Consider the following 24,653-nt stretch of genomic DNA (forward strand, 5'->3'; position numbering starts at 1 on the left):
TTAATTAAGTTGAAACTTGCAGTTGCAATAATATTACAGGCATTTCCTTCAACTGTCTTAGAGTCAGAAAACACAAAGTGTCAGCAAATTTATTCCTTTCACCACATTAATCAATAGAAATGCTTGTATTCATATGGTAATATTTTGATGTAGGAATCATGACCTCTAGCAGCTCTAGACAGATAAAAATTCTTCAAATTGAAGCTTTGTCCATAGAAATACAGCATTTCCTAACATCTTGAGCAGCTTGAGCATGGTAAGACTTTGAAAGTATACTGACAACTATTTCTGTAGAAAGTTTCAAAGCAGTATTTTTATTCTTTCCAGAAACTCATATAAAACCTTTATTTGCTTTTCTTTTTAATCTGTACAAAGAACAATCATGACCTTACATTTCAGAATTCTATTCTTTCCTAGCAGCAGCATTACTGTGATCATCAACAATAACCAGCTGTAACAAATCTGTACGTGGAAGAAGACTCATAAAAGGACAATGATGGCTAATCAAACTTCTCTCTTGAAAAACATTCAAAATGCAAACTTTAGGTCATTAATTCTTCAGGATTTTGTTTCATATGGTAATGTGATTCTCTGACTCAAGGTTGTCAAGTGACTTGGGATATATTTTGGATCAAGGAAGAGACTTGTGGACTTTTTTAAAATGAAATGTGCCATGAAAATCCACATTTCATTTATTCACAATGCATTTAGAGGACATTTAACTTTTTGTTCTTCTGTTATAATTATTAATACTATTAAGATAATTCTAATCCTCTATTCTGTGTGACATTGGCATGTAAGTTTCTAAGGGCACAGAACTCTTTAGGGTTTTTCAGAGGGAAAATGCAATAATAGAAACTGGGATAATTTTTAGAGAACTGGAAGTTGCTTTCTACCTGTGAAAAAATTAATATGTTTGGGTATGAAATTTAATCCTAATCAGTGGTGTACAGAGTAATTATATGTTTTTAAGGACTATTCAAGATTCGAAATCATAATAAACACTCTTGGGCAGATACAGACCACATAATGCATAATTTTGAATGATGCTGTCCCTCTTTTGGAAATATCTATCTCTTGGATTACAGATTAAAACTTTTGCATGTGCTGAGTATTTAATTTTGGCACGCAGGGAGTACTTTCTCACTTTGTTCACTTTTATAGCCCTGATTTCTGTCCTGGAGGAATTACCCATGTTTTTTTCACTTTAGTGGTAGGAACCCGATAGTGTTTTGTCATATCCCCTTTTGGACAATTAGTGTGTCTGAGGCACATATCAAGGTGGAATCTGAGGTTAGTTCATCCTGACTGAGTGAATATTGTCACGCCTTGCACTTTTCACTAGATAGAAAGTTTTATCTAAATAACCAGGGGGTGTTCTTTGCCACTTCAAAAGTATAAGGTCATTACAGAATCTTTGGTGAGGCAGCTCTTTGCTTCTTCCATTGCCTTATAGTCTCTCCCAAGAGTGGAGTAAAGGAAAAAAGTGGTCTTTTTCTTTCCAGGTAGGTGGAAACTGTTTCCCTAGTGGTGGCTGAATTTCATCCTAGATGACACAGGGTAGAAAGGGACCAGTTCCATCTCTCAGATGATCGATTATGTAGAATATGTGTGACTTTGCTTAAGGTCATTCAAATCAAGTATTCAGATTCCCACAATCATAGCTGCAAATCACTGGGATAACACAGAGGCTGGGGGAGATCTGTCAGGAAGCAACAAATGCAGAACTGCTCATCAAGGAAGGAAGGAAAGAAGGAGGCAGCTGAAGGTAAGAGCAAGGTAGGCAGCAATCGGTGCTGTCCTGTGGTGCACCCAGAGTCGGTCACTGAACCAGTACCCAACTACTCCTTTTTTCTCATTAGACATTTTCCTTTGGCAATACTTGAGTGCTTTTCACTCTAGATCTCAAACTGAATGTGCTTTACTGAGTTGAAACATGCCTGCTCTCTGCAGCGTGGTGCTAGAAGTCATTTGGAAGTACATCTAAGAAAGGACTTTTTGGGGGTTTTAATTGGGAAAAAATGAGAAATGTGATCACACAAAGTGGGAAAAAATTTTCAGGATATTGCTAGTCTGAGAAGTTCTAGCAATGGTAAAGTTAACTATGCTGGCACTGATACTGTAGTCTTTTGAGAAGCTACAGCTCTGTGAATTTCCACATTACAAAGCCCAGCAATATTCAGTTAGTATTAGATACAATTCTCTCCTAATGATTTATGTCATAGACATGGAAGAGCAAGCTGAACATAATATGGTTTCCAGGGAAACATCCTTATTAACTGAATTTCCTGATCAAGTGCATCCTGATTTAATAAAAATATATTGATTGTTGTGACATAATCAGGAAAGATAACTATGGAGAAAAAAACTTTGACGCAGATTACTGAAATTTAGACAACAGGAAACAGCTTTATATAACTTCTGATTTCTAAACAGTAGCTTCAATTTAGGTTTTGTGGTTTTTTTGTTTTTTTGGTTGATTTTTTTTTTTTGTTATTCACAACTTCTAGTCTTTAGAGGATTCAGAAATACAGTGTTTATCACAAGTTAGCCCATGTTCTAAAAAATTTAATAGAAGGAATGATTAATTTTTTTAAGGGACATGAACAAATGTTTCTGTCCACTTTTAAGTTTTAATTTGAATTTTTTCTGGTTTTTTTCCCATTTTCTATTAATTTTAAGGTGAATTTTTAACTTGAAAGAAAAAGAGATTCAGCTTTTATTTGTGGTTGGTGAATTAAGCCTCAGAATTTTGGGACAGAACAGTGTTCACAGATTATTTCTTCTTTATTTGAAACACCTGGCAACTCAGTTGAAAGATTTCAAAGATAAATATTTGCTTTAAGAGCCTAAGCCTTTCTGGGTAAAGGAGTAATGGTCTAAAAAGAAATCACTGATATTATTGTTTGATTTTGATCCTGACTGATATAATAAGCTTGCCATAAAAACCTTGGCCATCAATTTAATTAATTCCATTAAGCATTAGAAAGTCTATGTAACTTAATAGTACCTGAAATTCGTTCAGAGAAAACTGGTAATTTGATTTCTTACTTCTCTTGTGCCTGTATTCTATTTAGTTAATGTTGACACAGTACTTACTCTGTTTGGTTCTGTAGTCCTAAATGTGTGTTAAATCATTTTGCAGTCATCCTACCTAAAATCTGGACATGATTTGTCTTCAGATCTTTGATTTTCTAGTCTATTGAGCAGTGTGCTGAACACTGTAAAGGAAAAAAATCAAAAAATGAATATATGAAAAATCTTAAGATTATGAGATAAAAAATAACCTAGTGTTATGAAATATACCTATCATGCCTTTTTATAAACATACTTTTAATATTCTTATTTAGTAATATTAATTGAATAATAACCAGAACAGGCACACACAAATACACAGAAACCTTTATCAAAGAATCATAGAGTGGTCAGGACCCTTGAAGATCATCTTGTTCCAGCCTCCCTACCAAGGGCAGGTGCACCTTCCACTAGATCAGGTAGCTCAAAGCCCCATTCAGCCTGGTCTTGAACACCTCTGTGGGGACCCTACGAGGCATGCCCTGAGTTAGGGGACACAAGCCACTCCTTCCCAACTCCTGCATTTTTACACCTCCAGGGGTGTGGCATCCACAATTTCTCTGGACAACCTCTTCCAGTGCCTCACCACCCTCAGAGAAAAAAAAAAAATTCTCCTTATATCAAATTTAAAGCTACTCTCTTAATTTGAAACCATTCCCTCTAGTCATGTCACTGCATGCTCTTGTAAATAGTCTTGCTTCATCATTCCTGTAAATTCACTTGAGATACTGGAAGGCTGCAATTAGGTCATTCCTAAGCCTTCTCTTTTCCAGGCTGAACCATCCTAATTCTCTCAGTCTTTCCTCACAGGAGAGCTGTTCCATCCCTCTAATCATCTTGGTGGCTCTCCGCTGGACTGTCTCCCACAGGTCCATGTCCAAGCTGATGCAGCCCTGCAGGTGGGGTCAGAGCAGAGCAGAGGGGCAGAATCCCCTCCCTGTCCCTGCTGCCCACACTGCTTTGGATGCAGCCCAGGACACGTTTGGCTCTCTGGGCCATGAGTGCCCATGGCTGGGTCATGCTCAGCCTCTCAGTCACCAGCACCCCCAAGTCCTTCTGGGCAGGGCTGGTCTTGAGCTGTTCATCCCCCATCCTGTGTTGATACTGGGGGCTGTAACATCTATCTATTGCCTTTCTTTCAGCCATCAACTCATTTCATGACTAATGCCTAAAATCAGAAGCAGACAACAGCTGTCTACATGTGCCAGCTGTTAATATTTCAGATGTCACAGAAAATGTGTTATCTGCCAAAGGCTGACAGATTGACAAAGGACATTCAAGCTTCTTCTGCAGCCATTGAAGTCCAGATGAAATAGCTGAGAGCTCTTAAAAGGAATCTAGCTTCCTCTCTTTAGGCAACTGCAAAACAATTTGCATATGATTGCATATATATGTCTGAGGGAAGACATCATTAGACTCCAGGAATGAGCTTCTTCTGCTTGCTGGCCTTTAGCTGCTTCTCTGAATATTATTTGATCTCTCAGATAAATGTTCTATGATATCTAGAAATTTACTGCACTGTACAGATATGCTCTTATATGCAATTAAATCCTGCTCTAATTTGGATGTCTTAGGTTGTCTGATATGCCAATATGGGTCTGGCAGATATGGCACAAAATCTGGATGAGCGTTGCACTCTTCTGGCCTGACATCAGTGAGATCACAGAATCAGAGAATCATTCAGGTGGGAGCAGGCCTCGGGAGTGCTACAGTCCAACTCCTGCTCAGAGCTAGGTCACTTGTGAGGTTAACCTAGATTGTATAATTCAATGGGATCTTGAAAACTTACATAGTAATCTACAACATCTCAAAAGCTGGTAGATACATGTATGTAGGCAAGTGAATCAAACACAACATTTACAACTTGCAGCCTCCTTCTTTGGAATCACAATAGACTATCCTTGCACCTGTATGAACTGAGCATTGTTCAGGTGGGAACATTGTTTTAGTTTGGTTTTAAAAATAAGGAATGTTCCTGCAAAGAGATGCCTTCTGTGTTCTTTCAGTGTTGCGCTGGAAACCATTAAAAATAAGTCAACCTACAAGACACTATTTAGTTTTTTTCAAAGCCTTCAGTAAAAGATTAGTAAGACTGTAGTCTTAAGGGCTGGTGAAACACTGGCCTTAAAATCCTTTAAGAATCAACTACTTCATTTTCTCTCTGTGTTCCAAGAAAACATAGCCCTGTAAAACTGTGTGTTCTAGAATGAAGAAATATACTTGTGACATCCATTTGTATTTGTGTCTCATTGATAGTATTGCTTTTCTAGGAATTTCTAGGCTGTTTTATTCACTTACTGTCATTCACAGATATTGGCTGACCTGGAAAACCATGCACTTTTTAAGGATGACCTAGAATGTCAGAAGCTTATTCTGGAAGCCATGAAATATCATCTTTTACCAGAAAGAAGAACTCTTATGCAAAGTCCAAGAACTAAGCCTAGAAAATCTACAGTTGGAACACTTTACGCTGTTGGAGGAATGGATAACAACAAAGGTATTATAGGATATTTGTTGCTTTATGAGTTATACTTCATATTTTCTTTGTCAGAAAATGGTGACATAACTTTCTATTGCAAGATTGGTGGGGAGATGTCTAAATCAATCAAGAAATGTTGCCAAGATTTTGGTCCAGTGAAAATCTCCTGATATTTAAGGACAAGCATAATACAGTTAGAGAAAAGAAACTGAGTTTTGAGTTCATTCTTTGTTCAAAATTATTATAATTTTCAGAAAGAAATTTAACAAAAAAGCTAGAATAGTAGTAGTATACCTTATTATAGTTTTCTAGAATTTGTTTTTCCTTTTTAAGTCCAAAACTTCTCTCAGTTTTTCTAACCTTTGATAAAAGGCAGCTTGATATGCGGTGTATTTGATCCTCATGTGATTGTCTGGGATATTAATGATGATTCATGTGTCTTCCAATGCAGAAATTTTTAAGCCTTCTAGAGAGAAAAGATAACTACCTTCAGCTAGATTGCTAGTTTGTCAGCAGATAAAGGAAGATAAAATTGTACCCATTTTTCTATGAAGTAGGAAAAAGTGGAAAATTTATTAAAGCATTTTGTAATCATTTGTTTGGAATAAGAGTTATGATGATAGGTTGTGCTTTCATTTCTGGTAAATTTAATCCACTGTTTTCTTGAATGGAGTGAAACAAAATACTTGAACTAAAAGCTAGCTATATTACAAGTTTATATACTCAAAAAGGCTTTATTTTTTTTTTTGGTGATATTCACTAACAATTCTGCAGCATTTAAATTTTCATGTCCATATTTAGACTGAAGACTATACCTTCAGGAACAAAGAATAAACTGTACTTTTAAAAAGTATAGTATAAAATTATATCTTTAGTATTTCCCAAATCTCAGTCTAGGTGCTGTTGTTAAAGTTGTTTCACTAAATAGCTGTGACAATATTGTTTGCAAAATTCCATGGCATGTGTTTTTCCCATAAAGTTGTACCAGTGATTAGAATGTATGACATCTGTGCCTGTGTGCAAATAAATGGGTAGCATCAAGAGAAATATGACAAGCAAGTTGAGGCAGCTTCATGCTTTTGAAATTAAGTTGTGCCAGGGGAGGTTTAGCTTAGATACCAGGAAAAGATTCTTCACCCAAAGGGTGATTGGGCCTTCCCAGGGAAGTGGTTACATCACAAAGTCTGTCTGAGTTGGAAAAGTGTTTGGAAAATGCTCTCAGTCACATGGTGTGATTTCTGGGGATGTCTCCTGTGCAGGGCCAGGAGTTGGACTGGATGGTCCTTGTGGGGCCCTTCCAACTCAGCTTATTCTGTAGCTATGTGACTCTGTGACTGTGCTTCTGCCCTTCAACCCCATTTTCTTGAGGCCCCCCCATGGAATAGAGTCTATTTCTGGGATCCCATAATGACACCCTTCTGCAGTGAGTCTTGAGGAGGGCCACAAAGTTGATCAGAGCACTGGAGCACCTCTCCTGTGAAGGCAGGCTGAGAGACCTGGGACTGTTCAGCACAGAGAAAAAAAGGGCTCCAGGGAGACCTTATAATATCCCACCTTCCAATACCTAAAAGAGCCAACAAGAGAGCTAGTGACAGTTTAAGGGACAATGACTTTAAACTGAGGTTGTAGGTTCAGATCAGACATTAGGAAGTAATTGGTTACTGAGGGTGGTGGTGAGATACTGGTGCATGTTGCCCAGAGAAGTTGTCCCATGCCTGGAAGTGTTCAAGGCCAGGCTAGATAAGGCTTTGAGAAAAGTATCCATATCGTGGCTCAGGGGTTGGAACTAGATGCTCTTTTGTGTTTGAAGGTCCCTTCAATCCCAAACTGTTCAATGATTCTATGGCAATAAGAAATTGTTGATGAAAGAACCAATACATATATATATATATATATATATATATATATATATATATATTCTTAAAGTAGCTGCAGATTATTTTTGTCCTTTTAACAGTTATAAAAAATTGTGTAGCTAAATGTTAGTCATGGATGTGCAGAGAACATTGTCTTTGGATGATAAAATACAAAGACTGTTTCCTCTTACTTACCACAAATTACAATAAACACAAGGATTCAGGTAGGAAATGACCCAATAATAAATCCAATTTGGGTGCAGCTGTATTTGTTCTCATTTACTATTAATATCTGTTTCTCAATAAAAATACAGAGATATTTAGGATGACAGCACGAGGCAAAGCCCCATTACCACATCAAGACACAGCCTGTTTTGCAGATTCAGGTCAGGCAGAGGCAGTTAATTTCTGTAGCAGCAGGAGAAAACACACAGCAACAGAGGTTCAGCCCTCTGTTGCTGCAATCTCTGACTGAAAACTAGCAGGACTTTTACTCATTTACAGCAGATAAAAACTGCTTTGAGAATGGGCTGGTATGGCAGAGGAGCATCTGCATAGCAGGAGCCTGTGTTACAGCTGATGCAATATGTATTCCCAGCAACCCAGGCTCTGCAGCTGTGCTGTCTCAGCTTGCATCTGTTCAGCTCATCCCTCTTGTGATCCTGCTGTGTTCTTGACTAGCTTTTATGCCCAGTGAATCTTGATTCCACACATCCATTTAGGAGACCTGAGTGCTCTTTGCCTGCTTTGAAGAGGCACTGAGTTCATAAAGTGAGCCTGGGCTGGGAGATGATGCTGATACTGTATTATCTCTCCTAAAGAATTAGTAATTTGTTTTTTCCACCACAATTTTCTTCACTGAAAGACTGATATGGATGGTTGAAATTCACAATGATGTATTTTTAATACTTCCTCATGTTTGCTACCAAATGTGAAACTGTTGCAAATAATTGGCTGAGTTAGACAAATTAGTAATTTATTAACTAGCATATAAAATAGTGGCTAAGTGCAAATATTATGAAAGCATTTGAAGGTTATATGGCTCATCACATAAAAAGTAGCCTAGCATACTAAGTTTGTTTTGAAGCCTCTTCTATAATTATCTTCCTTTCCATAAAAATGAAGTGATAATTAAACTCCAGCAAACAGCAACTGGAATTTTGCCTGATGTGAGAAATTAATGCAGCATAGTACTAAATGGATAGAAAGGAAAGCATCAAAGTTAGATGGATTTGTAATTTTCATTTCCTAGACAAACTAAAAGAATTTAAATCTCTTTTTCCACACACCTTGACTTATTTCTTAATTTAATTTTAAGGGCACATATAAGAAACACATTTTCTCAGTATGTCTGCATTAATGGAATGGGATGCATTAATAGATTGTGGGTATGTGCTGCTGACAATGTTCCATTTACTTTACCCATTAAGATCATCACACTGACTTCTCAAATTTGGATTAGCAATATTTAATCATGTAATTGTATACAGAAGTCCACAAATAGAGGAGGATGATTGACTGAAATAAATGAGTAATTGCAAGAAGTGGACATACAGCAATTTTTAGGAATGATTAAGCTTTGACTTCCTACAACCATACTGGAAACCCAAATATAGAGCAGAAGCCAAATGGTAGAACATGATGTATATGGTCTATGTTAGATGGTGCTATGGATTTTGAGCAGGAAAATATGCAGCAAGTGGAGATTGGTATCAGTAATCAAGCAATGTTGCAATGATGTCAGAATGCTGATTAATTTCTCCTGAGGTATTTTAACCTGTCTCACTCTAGGTAGTAGTTGGAATAATAAGGGAAAAGGAGAACTTGCAGAAAAAGAAAATAAAGGTGTTACAGTAACCATTATCCAAAACACTAGTATGCATTACTTTTGGAATAGCCCTAGACTAGTTCCTCAAAGCCCTAGATTAGTTATTTGTTTACTGAATCCCAATCTTTAAATAAATACAAGGGAAAAAGTAATGAAAAGTTGCATGAGCAAGAAACTCTTCCATAAAAATGTAGTAAGTCATTTTAAAAAGTGATGGAATAGTCAATTTACTGAAGCACTGATATTATATATGTGTTTTGCATTAATCTTAAGACTAGACATAAAACCTGCTGCCAAAAGTACCCTGGTGGTAAACAGGTAATGTTCATCATTAAGCTGTATCAAGCAATAATAAAAGTTCTTTTATTATTTTATATATACCTTTTAAAAAGATCTCTTCTATTGCTGCAGATATATTAAAAAAATGAACCTTTTGAAACATGAAATTGAGGCCTCCAGTCATTCTTCTTTATACACCCATGTTGTATATTTTTCCTTTTCTTTAATGTATTTTAAATCATTGCAATAATCCTCTTTGCTCCACAATTACAATTTATCAAATGTTGTTTATTACCCACACACACACACACACGTATATATATATATATATATATATATATATATATATATATATATAATTATTTCACAGGAATGCCATCTAGCATAGCTATATGAAGTTACTCTTGTTCTAGTGAATTTTGGAGATGTCCGTGTTTTTCTGGACTTTTTTAGTTTTGATTTTTGTTTTGTTGTTTTGTTTCATTTTGTTTCTAGCAAGAACATTTCTCAAAACAGATTTCATTTAAACTTTATTTTAAATTTATATTTTTTCATTCTCATATAGGCATATTTTTTTAAATGCTGAAAGAAATATTCAAAAACCTATTGTAAATACTGTAAAAAAGGGGCAAAAATAGGGAAAGATCATGTGTTTCCTCTTAGGTAGTTCTTCCAGCTTCTTGAGATATGTGTATGAGTTGTCTGTGACTTGAATCTGCCTTCTTCCTCTTCAGTTTAGTAGGAATTTGTTAAAAATAGAATAAAAAAAAACATTAAGAAGAAGAAAATGAAATTTACCAAGATTGTTATATGACATTTTGCACGTTGTAAAAATTGCTACAAACCCCTTTGTCTTCACATACATAAAACTTTTGACAGCATTCATTATCTATCCATTTGATGCACAAAACTATCTTGAGTAAACATCTTATCTTCATCTTACTTGCATTTTCATTCTAAATATGCAACGTACAGTAACTGTGTTTAATTTTCAGAATGTGGGTGCCTAAAGTCCTGTATTTGTATAATACACAAACAGCAAAATCTACTTATGAAGACTATTTTCCTTTAAAAGAAAGAAAAGTCTAAAGTGTTTATTTCTGAATATTTCTCCTTGATGTGCTTTTTGAAAAGTTTTATATAACTATGCATACTTTGTAAGTATACTTATGTATGTGCATATATCAGCCCTGGTCTGACTCCAGGAGCAGCCCCTGTCAAGCAGGGACATAAACAAACATTCTGTTGTTACCCACTGCATAAACAGATGTTCACAAAAGAACTGAGAAGGGAGAACTTGATGGTCCTTCTTGCAATCCTACTCTTTTTATTGATAACATCACATATATGTCATTACCACTCCTCTGTATGAGTTTCTTCTGACTTTGGTGCTAATTTGTTTTCACCGGTGTTTTCCATGAGGACATTTCTTATCTTAAAGAATCTTAAAGAATGTATTCATAGCCTTAAAATACCTCAAAAGCACAATAAGCCAAAATAAATTGTGCCTCTGACATTCCAAGCAGCTGTCAGTATACCACTTTTTTATTTAGACACCTACAGTTTTTCTCTGAAATCTTGTCTGCTCTCTTTAAGCAGCAGTTCTATGTCAGCTAACAACTGCAGTGTTTTCAAGTATCAGAAGTGAGCAATTTTGCTGAGATAGATGTGAAGGAGCAGTGAAGGGTACTGGGGTTGTTAAGGCTGCAGAAAAGGAGGCTCTGGAGAGATATTATCACTCTGTACCACTACCTGAAAGGAGTTTGTGCAAGGTGGGAGTCAGTGTCTTTTCCCCAGTAACAAGCAATACAGCAGGAGGTAATTACACCAAATATCACCAGCAGAGGCTATGACTGGACATTAGGAAAAATTTTTTGTGGTGAAAGAGTTGACAAGATTGGAACAGGCTGCCCAGTGAAATGGTTGAGTCTCCATCCCTGGAGGTATTTGAAAGCTATCTAGATGCAGCACAGAACGACAAGGTTTTGTGGTTCACTCAGCAGTGCTGGGTTAAGGGCTGGCAATCTTTTCCAACCAAAATGAGTCTATGGTTTTGTGTTTGCTCAGTTCCACGTAGTATACTTCACGATTCTTTCTTATAGTTTCTGGAATTCATCTTTCAAAATATTGACCCATTTAAAGGGTTTTTTTTAAATATAAAAATGTGTGTTGGCATAATCCAGTGTTTTCCTAGACATTCTCTAGTTAGATATGGAAGACGTTGGAAATGGAAAGCAATTTACCTTAAATCTAAAATGCACTAATAAACAAGTAACATTCCCGTAGCTTTAGGTCAACATTGTACCAATGACCTGTTTTCCTTTTTCGTGCTTTCTGGAAGACTCAACAGGAAAATGATAATGGAACATATAAACAGAAAGAACAACACAGAGAAGTATACTCTTGTTGGAGAAATCAAGATAGCATAGTAATATCATCATGGTGGATTTTCATGAGAAAATTAGAATACCAGAATAAGTGGCAAGCAGGCCATGCAGAATGAATAAGTAAAATTTTCAGTGCCTGTACTGCAAATATGCCTTGAAACTGACTTTTCCTTATATGTTCCTTAAGCAGAAAAGATGTTATTTAGCTGTGGGGAAAAGAAAAATCCACTACTTTTTAAAACAGAAAACCAGACAATGGATTTTGGGAGAATTGGTTTATCTTTTGCAGAAATGCATACTTTTTAATATAGCCCAGGAGTTCATTATTGAATATATGCTTGATAAAGTAAAAGAGAGTCTGATTTTTAGTGTGATTCACACAATACTAAACAGAAAATGAACTGTTTCAAGAAATATCAATCAATCTATCTATCTATCTGTCTGTCTGTCTATTTATATCTTATATTTAGCTAGCAACAAAACATCCTGGAGAGAGAAACCATAATTAATGAAACAGCAGGAATTAACCTCATGAGGTTCAATACGGAGAAGCACAAAGTCCTATGTCTGTTCCTGATAGGAACAACCCCTGGAACCAGTGTAATTTGAGGGCCACCCAGCTGGACAGCAGCTTGGCAGAAAAGTGCCTGAGATCATTTTGCCCCAAACATCTTCCTAACAATTGTTCAGATATTTGGAAACAGCAAAATTGCACCTGCAGATTTGATCCCTGGGAAGAGATCTAGGGATCTCTTCAGCAGAGGAAGCTGTACAGAGCAGCCACCCTCTCCATCCACTCTCTGCTCCCTGGGAGCCCTTGCATGAGAATTTTAAAGCGTGTGCTGCAATGAAAGAGGAAGATATGAGGGGAATTTTTTTCCATTTTCATTTGCTTTTGGTTTCTCTTTAAGACACCGAGAAAGATATGCCTCAATACTCACTGCAGAGGTGAGAATTGTTTCCAGAGAATTTACCCCCAGCAGGTGGTACCACAAGAGGTCACTTTACATGCCTCACTACTAAGACAATGCTCTGCATCTCTTTGAGAACTGAGCTACATCAAGAATAAGGAAACAGTCTTTTCCTAGGTAGTTATCGGAAAAAAAAGATGGGTAAAATACCAGTATATGAGGTTTAAATCACCCTCTATCCCTTCTCTTTTCAGTCATCAAATTGCTTACCTCTTCCTCACTCTGGTCATATCTCACTGGAAATACTGGTCAGTCCTTTAAGAGCATCTCAGACAGGTGATGAAAGGACAGGAGCCTCTCTCCTGTGAAGAAAGGCTGAGAGATTTGGGACTGCTCAGCCTAGAGAAGAGATGACCTCCAGAGGTCCCTTCCAGCCTCAACCGTTCTGCGACTCTGCAACATGTTAGTGTAATTGTAGAGTAAAAGTAGAGCCTGGCTAATTACTTCACCAGAGGAATATAAAATACACTGGCTAATCACTAATGAGATAATTAAATGTATAAATCACACTAAAATTCTCTTCTCGTCCAGTTCTTATAAGTATTAACATGATTACTTCCTTCTTTTCACTCCTATGATTTTCAATATGTTCCAAAACATTCAGTCTCATTGGTTAATTAGCAGTTTAAGTACTCTGATTTAGCAGAGCATTTCAGAATAAAAAAAAAAAACAAAAAAAAAAAACCAAAAAAACCCATCCATATTTTAACACCATCTGGTACTTTTTCAGTACTTATTTAACACCACTAAATTTCTGGGTTTTTTTTTCAGTGTAATTATCTTCTGAAACTGCTGATTCATTTATAGTTTGAAACATAAAGAAGATCGTGAAGTGACTTATTCTGGAGCCTCCATGGCTTCAAATGTGAGAGAAGAGCAAAAGTTATCACACAGAAGATAAATTTTATAATCCCACAAACTTTTTACCTTGTCAATCTGTTGCCCTGGAATTCACACCTGTTGGTACAAACTATGGGATTATGCAGACAGTGCAAGAGGGTTGTGCATCATGGGTTTGTAAGGGGGATTATTATCCCAAGAACAGCCCTGTGTTCCTCCTAATTACTTCCCTGCAACTTACTCTATTGTCTGAAATTTCCAGTGCAGATATCTTATCACCTAAAAAAATAACCAAAACAACCCCCCCCCAAAAAAAACAAACCAAAGCAAAAAAAAAATGAAAAATCCCACCTTTGTGTGTGAGCTAGAGAAGACACATGCCTGGCAGATGGATAACTTAGAGAACTTCTATACTATCAGAAACCTTAGCTTTTTCTGTACACTAGCCAATTTCTGTACCCTGATGGCCAAAGTTTCATTAATGGTTGTCACTACTGGTATTGGCTTTAGAGTAAACCACCACAAATTCTGAATCTTGCTCTGTAAATAGCTCAGATCCAGAACCCTCAACAGCCATTGTGGGTACGGCTTGAAAATTGCTGGCATCTCCCAATGTAGTCCTCCAGCTCTATCTTGCACCTTCAGCCACCTCACAAATCTCCTTGTCGAATTCTAGGAAATGCTCCAGAAGCCTCTATTGTCAAGCACAAGAACATCCAAGTAAGCTTCAGTAGAGCTTTCACCTTACTTTTAATACTCTGAACTGGAAGACCAAATAAACACAATTATCTTTTTAAACTACAGATGGCACCATATAGAATCCAAGCAGCATTATCTGGGTCACACCTGTAAAGATTAGGAATAGCACCCTGTGCAGTGGGTTTACCTTAAAGGGGAGTAATTGCATCAAAACAGAATCTCCCATGAGCTGAGCTAAGGGCTAAGCAGTGTGGATGAGCATCTCTACATCTATAATGCAAAATAATGAAAGAAAGCTGAGAGTTATGGGAAACTGGTACTGTTGCAGCACCAAACTGCTCAGTTCACATTATTTAACCAAATCATGATCAAAGAAGCTTATTGATTTAGTATGGCACATAATGAACTCCCAACCAGATGAACCATGTGCTTAGAATCAGTATCAATCATGCAGTAGATAAATTGCAATACTAGACACTTGCAAAATATTACGTCTTTAAATTACTTAATGTTCTTTGTGACCAAATCCCTCAAGGTTCTAGTTGCAGACCTACATGTACATAGACACACAAACATAGATACACAGCTTGTGTAGGTCACCCTCACCTGCTCCACACTGGTGAGAGCTCCAGTGGGTGCACACCCCTCCTGCAGAGTATGTAGTTCCCCTAGAATTTGCATTTGTCCACATGTGGAACTTTTGTTATTATTGTTACCACATTATTTGCAGAATTTTCAGTGGGAACAGAACTGTTTTAAAAGAAGAGGCATGAAGTTGTTGCTGAGCAAAGGTAGACTATCATACTGCATGGCATAAATCATTAATAAAAGGAGCTTTTGTAAGTTTTAGACTACATAAAAATATAAAATAAATCATGAATGTTTTCTGTAATAATACATAACACTATATTGTAAAACAAAGTGCATAATGTCAAAGACATTGCCTAAAATCACTGTTGAAAAGCTGTCAGTTCTGATACTCTTGGAAATATAAAGATTTGTGGGAAAAACTTGTATTGGTTTTAGAGAATTCTGCTCGTGTAGAATAATTAAAAATGCCAAGAGGTTCGCTGATTTCATATCACTATATGGAAAATCCTTCTGACATTTTAATACATGTTTTCACTAAAAACAAAAGTGAGATTCTTTTTGTGTATGTGTTATACATTTTTGGAGTGCTTAAAGGAATTTATAGCAGTCTTATTATAGAGTAATGAACTGCTACCCTATGCTACCATTTTCTGTGTAGCTGTTTCTTTACCAAAATAATCTCCATGGTATCTGCATCAGTAACCTCCTTAGGTCATGTTCGTTCCACTTCAGTCACCATCTTTTCAGTTCAAAATGTAATGTTGCAGATCACTAGATCAAGGTCATCATTTTGTGCCTACTCACAGCAGCATCTCTAAATCTTGGACAAAATGATCAGAGTACATGTCAGCAACAGCTTTAGTTATAGCAAAATCAGCAGAAAGTCTTACAGAGAAAAAAAAAAAAGAAGTAGAATTTTTCTGATGATAAATGTAGAACTCCTACCCTTCTTCAGGGGTTTAAATACTAAATCACTCTACCAATAAGGGGGGAAAATAGGGTATTTTATGTGGAAATGTTTACACCGAATACAAAGACAGTTGAACAAGTGGAATATGTTTGGCATTTTCATCTGCTTCTGAAACAATTTTCACTTTGCTTATATGAAAAGTCCTGCATTTATACCCAGCTAAAATAAATATGTTGCATTCATAGCCTCAGACAATCTTCATTACTTCATGTAGCCAATGTCAGCTTGTTCAAAAATACTTAAAAATATCTTTGAAGGACAAGTTTCTAGGTATTTCTGTGTTTGACTTAAAATATTGACTTGCAAATAATATTGGTATCCAAATTATTCTTTTTCACTCATTGACCTTGCTGTATTATTAGTCTTCAGTCATCAAAACTGCAAAATATGTGAGAATGTCAGTAAGGTTTCTACAAAAATCTTGATTTATAAGTCATTAGCAAGGAACTGAAATATACTTAATTTTAGAAATAGACAAAGTTTAAGAGAAGATAATTAGAGTATCATTTGAAGGGTTTCACCAAAACAATTTCACACATTCATGTGCTTCAAAATAGCAACAAAACTAAAGAAATAGAAATTTGTATTTAGTGCAATGGTGTCCTGCTTTGTAGATAAAGATGAAATCATGAGAGCTAGTACCTTAATGTTTCATCAGAAACATGGAGTGGTAGGATTGTCTTCATCCCTTCTGCATACACAGAGGAATTGTCAGCAGCAGTTGGACATTAATACAAAATTAACCTGATCATCTATGGCATTTCATTTCTGAAGGTGTCTTTGTCTGTAGGACTCTCATTACTTCATAGACCTTGATTAATCAGGGTTTATAATGCCCATATGCACAATACACAGAACTAATTTAATTCAATGCCCAACTGGATCCTAAGTAGAATTTAACTTAGAAAAAAAAAACTTAAAATGTGCCTAGAACATCAAGAAACATTATTATGTTCTTAGCAGAAATTATTTGTGCTGCCACAGTCATGGAATAGTTTTTTTAATTTACTACACAATTTTCTTTATCATGCAAATAGCTATTAAATTAATTCTGTTTCACCTCACTATGTCTTTTTCATATATTCTCTCTTCAGTGCTACATCCTGAAATTAGTCAGTTCTAGAGTTCTGTCCATCTGAAAAATAGGAATTTGTATGTGTATAGAGGAATTCTCTGGGTGTGCAGTACTTTTATTGTAAAATCTTCAATATTCTGTGTATTTTTCTTTCATCTTTACGATTTCATACCCACTATCTTAAAGATGATCTAGGAAGTAATTTATTTCCTCATTACCATTAGACCACTCAAAAAGCACTAGTGATACATCAGTGAAGGAAACAATAATTGAATAAATTGTAACATTTAATTTCATGTACTTTTTAATATTGTTTGTATTTTTATTTGGATCTATGTGTGTGTTATTTATTCTGTGGTATTCCATCTGTTTTGTTTTGTTGGAAAATGTGTCTATCTCTGCATAATCAGCAGATATGCTTCAGCTCAAAATGAATAATGAATTTTTCCTTTATTTATTTTATTCATATCTTCACATTAGCCTGTATCTTCAATTTCCATAAATATATATATCAGTCACTTCCCAGTTGCTTCCTACCATCCTCATGTTCTTGGGAAATTGGATTTTCTGATGTTCTGAAACATGTAATCAGAATTACTCTGGTTTGTTCATGGGGATTAGACAAAAGTCCTTGTCTACAGATTTCTGTCATTGCTAAGACATCCTTTCACAGCCCATACAGACTGAGGCTGGCAGTATTAACCAACACAGCTCATTTCTTTGAGTTTGCACAGTTTGGAAGTTGCTTCTGTTAGGAGTTGGCTTGGTTGACTGCCACCCACTAGCTATGGTAGAGAGGAGAGGACTTTCTTATCTCAGCTGTCGTGTGATGCTACCAATTTTTGCTAGTCACTGGAGCCAGCATCTGGGTGAGTGACTGTTCCTCCACTGCACCACAGCATGATGGCTTAACAAACTAGATAATGATCTCACCTTACAGGTGATGAAAGTGAGTGGAGATAGGGTTCTGTCCCTCTCTCTGGTAGTTCCATGTGGGGTACTCTGTATTCTTTCCAGATCTGGCAGCTACTCATCATCCTGCAATGTAACTATTGATTATAAATTCACTGTGCTCAGCACTGGTGAGGCTGAACCTCAAATCCTGTGTCCAGTTCTGGGCCCCTCACTGCAAGAAGGACATTGAGATCCCAGAGTGTGTCCAGAGAAGGGCAGTGGAACTGGTGAAGGGTATGGGTATAAGTCTTGTGAGGAGTGGTTGAGGGAGCTGAGGTGCTTTAGCCTGGAAAAAAAAAAGAAGGCTCAAGGAAGAGCTTATCAGTCTCTACAATGTCCTGGAAGGACGTTGTGGCAAGGTGGGTGTCAGTCTCTTATCCCAAGTAACAAGTGATAGGACAACAGGAAATGGCCTCAAATTGCACCAGAGGAGGTTTAGATTGGAAAAATAGCTTCACTGAAAGTGTTATCAAGTGTTAATGGAATTGCCCAGGGAAGTGATGCCCAGGGAAGTATTTAATAGAAATGTAGATGTGGTGCTTGGGGTTTAGTAGAGGATTTGACAGTGCTGGGTTAAAGGGCGAATGATTTTAAAGGTCTTTTCCAACCTAAATGATTCTGCAATTTGACAATTCTATGATCCACTTAGACTTCTGACAATGACAGAACTTCTATGCAAAGTCATAAAATATAATCAGTTACTTAAATGCTAAAACAGATTTCCAAGAAATTTCCCCAAAACCTTAATGTTTATGAATTTCTTAGCTCTAGTAGCCTTATCATAATACAAATTTTTCTCAATATAGAATTAGCAGAAAAGGCTGTGAGAGAATCTAAGAATGACATTGCTGTCCTTTTGAATTAAGATTCCTAAAAAATGGGAAAACAGATATTTTGTAGTCCACTTAGTGACAGGAGATTTTAGCAAAAGTAGCTCAAAGGTATTGTCGAGATAAAGCAATGGCCTTGTTTGTTCTGTGTTTGATGCACCCCTGGATACTTTAGAGCTTCTGCTTTTATTCTGTTGCAGAGCAAATTTGTGATGTCAACATTTGGCATTGTAATAGTACTTCCATTCTAGACTATATGCAAATATATTCAAGCCATAAAATATATGATAGATGAAAAGTCAATATTTCAATATGGTATTGGTTTTATATAAACCGGAGGACTTGACTCTTAAATAGCTAAACTAATTTGTCTAGTAAAATCCTATTGGTATCAAGACTTGGCCTCCTCTCCTAGGTGCAGAAAATCTTTTTACTTTCAAGATCAAAACAATTGAGTTAAGAAAAGAAACCTATTCCTTTGTCAGAAATACCCAGTTTTCTTCCTAGGAAAGGTAGAAGTTTATTCTCTTTTAGTGTCTAAGTTGTGTGAATATATGACCATATGTATGGGAATGAAGCACAGTCTAAATATTATAAAAAAGAAATTCTCAAAAATCTGCAATTAAAGATATCCTAAAATCTCTGCTGATGATACCTTTCAGTTGTTCCACCACCTTTCTGTTTAAAGATTTTTCTATTTTGAGTGTTACCAATGCAGAGTCATTGCCATCAAAAGAATTACTGTTATTTGAGAGGTCTTCTTTTCTTGTCTGAATTGCAGTCTAGAATGTATTATATTCATGTTCCCGAGAATAATGATTTTATAGGAACGACACCTCATTCACTTTGTGTGGGTGATTTTTGTCATTATTCTCATTCCCATTTCTATTGTTAGTATTATATTATTCTATCATCCTCATCCTAATCATCATTAGAAATTAGCAAGGCACCTTATTGGATAAACAGAATTTAAGCAGTCCAGGAACTCCTGGGTTAGGTTCTCAGTATGTAATATAATAAAATATTGTGGCAACCCAGACTTAGTGAATATTAGAAAATATGTAGCTGAGCATAATTCAGCCTGTTATACAAGTACAATTTTCTGAAATCAGAATGAGAAAACTTTTAAATTGTACTTTTTTCCATTGAAGTAAACAGCTTTACAGAATTCATGTGCTGCAGGTCTAGCTTTTAACACAAATAAATTCAACATATAAAACATTATAACTTTATGAATATGCATCATTATAATATTCCCTGCACCACCTCCAAGAAACTGTATCAAATAAACTGTATATTTTGTTCTTTCAAACCTAAGTATTAATGAATTTACAGCTCTTTATTTTAAACTAGGATCAAAAAGATCTCTCTCTAAATTGAATGCAAAATTTGATTCATGTATCTTGTGGCTTAATAAAACTGGAAGGGAATTTAATACATACAGTTGTATCCTACGTTGTTGTTCCTCTGCTACACTTATATACAAATTGAATTTAACTTATGTCTTTTTTAGTCCAGTTAACAAACCTATTGCTTTCATGATGTTTATTTGAACTTGGTTCATTGCTTGTTGGTTCCACATAATGAATAAATCCTGACAGAATTATTTTCCATGGAATTATAATATTTTATTATAATCATAAACTAACAAAGGGTTAGTTCCAAAGAGTAATGCTTCATAATTATGTTGATTTTTTTTTCTGTTGGATATTTAAATTTTGAAAGTGAAGCACTGTTATGTGTATGTTAAAGTAAAGCACTGCTTACATTTCAGATTAATCATTAGACTATTCTCTTAAGAATTAATTTAAATGCATCTATAATTTTGATATTTGTAGTTCTGCTTTTATGTCTCATCAGGAGCTACAACTATTGAAAAGTATGATCTCAGAACAAACATATGGATTCAGGCTGGAGTAATGAATGGCAGGAGGCTTCAGTTTGGTGTTGCTGTCATCGATGACAAGCTGTTTGTCATTGGAGGCCGGGATGGTTTAAAGACATTAAACACTGTTGAATGTTACAATCCAAAGACCAAGGCTTGGACTGTGTTACCACCTATGTCAACGCACAGGCATGGCTTAGGTAAGGAAAAGATATTTAAACATACCACTTTTTTTTTTTTTTTTTTTTTGTTATGTAACTTTTAATAGAAAACTCGGTACTTTTAAGCTCTAGTAGCATTCCTACCAGTAACAATAACTAGGCTTTGCAGCATGATAAAAGAACTATCCTGCCTCCACAAGGTCTGCTTCTTGTTGGCCTCCGGTGGTGGGTGGTCACTCCCTCTGATTTATGCGGACCAGAGGCTTCACCATCACCCACTCAAAATTTCACCTCCTCACTCTTGGGAGGGTGCACATTTGTAGGGTGCAAACCCTGGTCTAGCAAAGCACCCTAGCACCTCTACAAATGGGCAAATGTTTGACCCATTAACATCTCAGACTCCCACAGACACGTGTGAGGATGAAAGTGTTAAAAGCGGGAGAATGGCAAGGAACATGGCAGATTTGCTCAAGTGACCTTTCAGCCTGGAATGCCAAGGCCTGAAGAATAACAGTGTGGGAGCCCCATATATATATTATGCCTACTGCTGTTTATCTCTGTTTTGAAAAGTAAAATTTCTGTGTAGAGATAACATAGGTGTTTGGAGAGGCTTATGGACATGTTTGAGCTCCCTGTTTTGGGACAGAAGTCATAAAAAGCCCAGAGGAGATCCCAGCACATTGGTAAACTGTGCAAGAGTGGGTGCTTGATAAATGGCTGCAAGCAGCAGCCCAGCCACCTGCTGGGATTGTGTTCCTCCTGCCTGTGTCTGTCTCTGCCTGGGTGTTGCTTTGGCATCCCCTGGTTTGGAAGGTAATAAATAGGAAACAAAGTTACTCTTTGCATTTCAGCAGTGGTTTTGTGGTTATTCTGCCTGCCTGCCTGTGCTGACTCATGAAACACACGATGTTATCCTGTCCATTCCCTGAGCTGCAATCAGCAAGTCCTTTGTTGTACTATTGCATCAATACCTCAGAAAATGACCATGCTTTCCTGCTCTTCGCTCATGTCATTGGACACCTGCAATGTCCATAGGCACTGTTGCTGTCTAACAAGTCTTACAATAGAAAATAGCGATGGGAATCTATATCAGATGGCATCATGGCACTGAATATCTCACTGATTTAAAACTGTTTCCTAAGTTTAAATTTAATTGTAAATTAGAAAATACATGAGAAAATACACTAATTACATGCAAAAATACATCATGTCTTCTCTGCCAGTGTTCGAGAATTTCATAGAATCAGTGCTGGTCCCCAGGGCAGTAAAAATGCAATGACTTCAGCTGTAACTACAGGAAAGTAATAATACAAAAGTAGGGTATGCTGAATAGAGAAAATATTTGTCTCAGTGACAAAAGAGGTGAATCTATGATTGAAAACCGTTGGTAATCAGTTAAAAAAATAATTCTGGACTATAATTTTACAGATGATTTTGGTCAACAGAATTAAAAAATTGTAGTTTAAGTTGAGGAATATTGTAACTATGACTGGAGAAAAACTGGTATGCTTTCAATACTAGAAAAAAAGAACCAAACTAGGCATTTGACCATTTGAGGAGTTTTTTCCTTAATATAAAATAATTTTTGAATTTTTATATTGAAGTAATTCAGGCTTTTGCAAAAAACATGTAAAATGAGAAAAGAAGTCTAAGTTGGGATGATTAAATGCAGTTGTTTGGGAGGCATTGGAAAGGTGTTCTTTATCTGGAATTATGTACTAATCATATTATTAGAAGCTTAGTTAATAGAATTTAATTAGTTTTATTTTAATTTTTTCAAATAACCTATAAAGTTGTTTTAGTAAATGCCTTTTGTAATGAAAGTTAAACTGAAGTAATATTTTTAATTTTTTTTTTTCTAAACTATGTTATGTTATATCCATGTAGTAATAATGCTAGAGCAGTTTGAATAGGGTTTTGTGTACAGGATAGAAATAAGTACCCATCATTTACATGGATGTATTTTTGTTGATACAGCAAAAAAATTGTCAGATGTAGCCCATTGTAACCAAGGCCACAACCAGGTAATACAATTTACTTTATCCTGTATTCATATACTCTTCAAAAGAAGCATATGTATAGAAGTTGATACATGTAGAAATGAGGAAATAAAAGTTGACAGGCCCTGTAGTACAAGTCCATAGTGTAGGAAGTCATATGTTAGGCCATTTTAAAGCTGCCAATTGAAGATGAGTGAAAGCTCTTTTAATGGCAGTGTTTGAAATAAGTGGTACTAAAGTACAAAAAAGAAAGGGCAGACTGTGGGATCCAAAACTATTATTTAAAGTAATAGTGATTCTAATATCCCTGTTGAGTAGTCCATAAAACAGAATGGAGTATGAAAGAGCAATAAGATACCAGAAAGGTGGTGTGAAAGGCAAAAATGAAATATGGGAAAGGTGAAACCTGACAAACAAGAAGACCAAATCAAAATCCATATAGGAAAGGAAGAAAGAGACTGAAAGGACAAAGATGTGAAACCGATTCTGGTTTATTAATTCAGCAGTTTTATGAAGCAACACTGTCTCCACTTTTTCAATTTCCATGCTGAGCTTAATAGTCTGTGTAGAAGAGGGGAGAGAAGGGAAATATGGAACCAATGATAGACTAATTATGATTTTAGATATCAAATCCAATGAAACTGTGATTAAAAAAAAAAACTAAAAAAAACAAAAAGCTAGAAAAAACTGGTATTTGACTTATCTTTACAAAAGAAACAATTTAAGTGCCACAGTGAGAAAATTAGGCTTCCAGTATAACTAGGGCAGAACAGCAGTCTTTTCAGGAAAGTGTTCAAAACTGTCCTTTTGATGAACTATATAAAGTGTGTCTAAGCTTCTGTTTTAGGTTTTGGCTTTGAAAATATACTGATGTCACTACCCATAGTTAAACACCTATTTGCAAGATAATCAGCATGGAAGGAGGCTGACAGGACATGGTATTTACCTCTTAAAATCCTGTGCAGCTTAGAATGGAGGCAAGTTACATATATTTTTCCTCCTCCCCTCTTGGAAGAGAGAATATTGCCAGTTGCATTTTCTGAGTGAAAATGCTATAAGAATATTAATAGCTGATGAGAAGGCCTTAGATTTATTTACATAGGATATCGGCCTAGGGTGGATGGAATTCACTCTACCCAGAGTGAATGGTCACAGAAGACCTAAAGAATTTCCAATTCTCAGTTTATACAGTGGGTTAAGCTTCAACCTATTGTTCTGAAAACCTAAATATGTAATGTAAATGCATTTTAAAGGACCTGAGGTTTATGCCAGAAATTCAAGTGAATACTTGCTTATAAAGCAGTTGTCATGAAACTGGTACGTGCAGGAATGAATATCTAAAAGACTAAGTTCAAAATTCAGAAGGGGAAAGAGAATACATGTAGTTAGGGAGTAACAAGATGAAGACTCTCAGAATATCTCAGATGGTGCTGACAAAATATCAAATTGCACTCTGGGTTTGCATGAAGGCAAATTTCTATATTTCACTGAGAGGGAACACCCACTGTGCTTCTTAGACCCAGCCTGATTCTCAACTTTCATGCTTTCTGCTCTGGAGTCCAACTCATGAGTCAGAGGGAAGGGAAAAAAATTACTTGGGAAAAATACAGGGATGCTCTGAACCTTTCAAGTAGTAATGAGAAATGCTAATAGACGGAAAGATTGTGGAGAAACTGAATTATCAGTATTACATAGTAAATCTCAGAACTAAAATACATTTATAAATATAGGTAATAAAAATAATATAAAAATATAAAAATATAGACATATAAA

The 24,653-nt window shown here is 36.0% G+C and overlaps 1 protein-coding gene across 2 annotated transcripts in view; it reads left to right on the forward strand.

The window, feature by feature from the left end:
* The window catches only part of KLHL1 (kelch like family member 1), a 192,517-nt gene that overhangs the window by 132,223 nt on the left and 35,641 nt on the right, over positions 1–24,653 (forward strand). For both annotated transcript variants that reach the window (XM_077173631.1, XM_054628243.2), the window contains exons 6-7: positions 5,386–5,572; positions 20,695–20,919. In XM_077173631.1, coding sequence (XP_077029746.1) covers positions 5,386–5,572; positions 20,695–20,919 — 412 coding nt within the window. The remainder of the gene's footprint in view (positions 1–5,385; positions 5,573–20,694; positions 20,920–24,653) is intronic.

Source organism: Agelaius phoeniceus, chromosome 2 (genome assembly GCF_051311805.1).
Source record: "Agelaius phoeniceus isolate bAgePho1 chromosome 2, bAgePho1.hap1, whole genome shotgun sequence".
NCBI lineage: Eukaryota > Metazoa > Chordata > Aves > Passeriformes > Icteridae > Agelaius > Agelaius phoeniceus.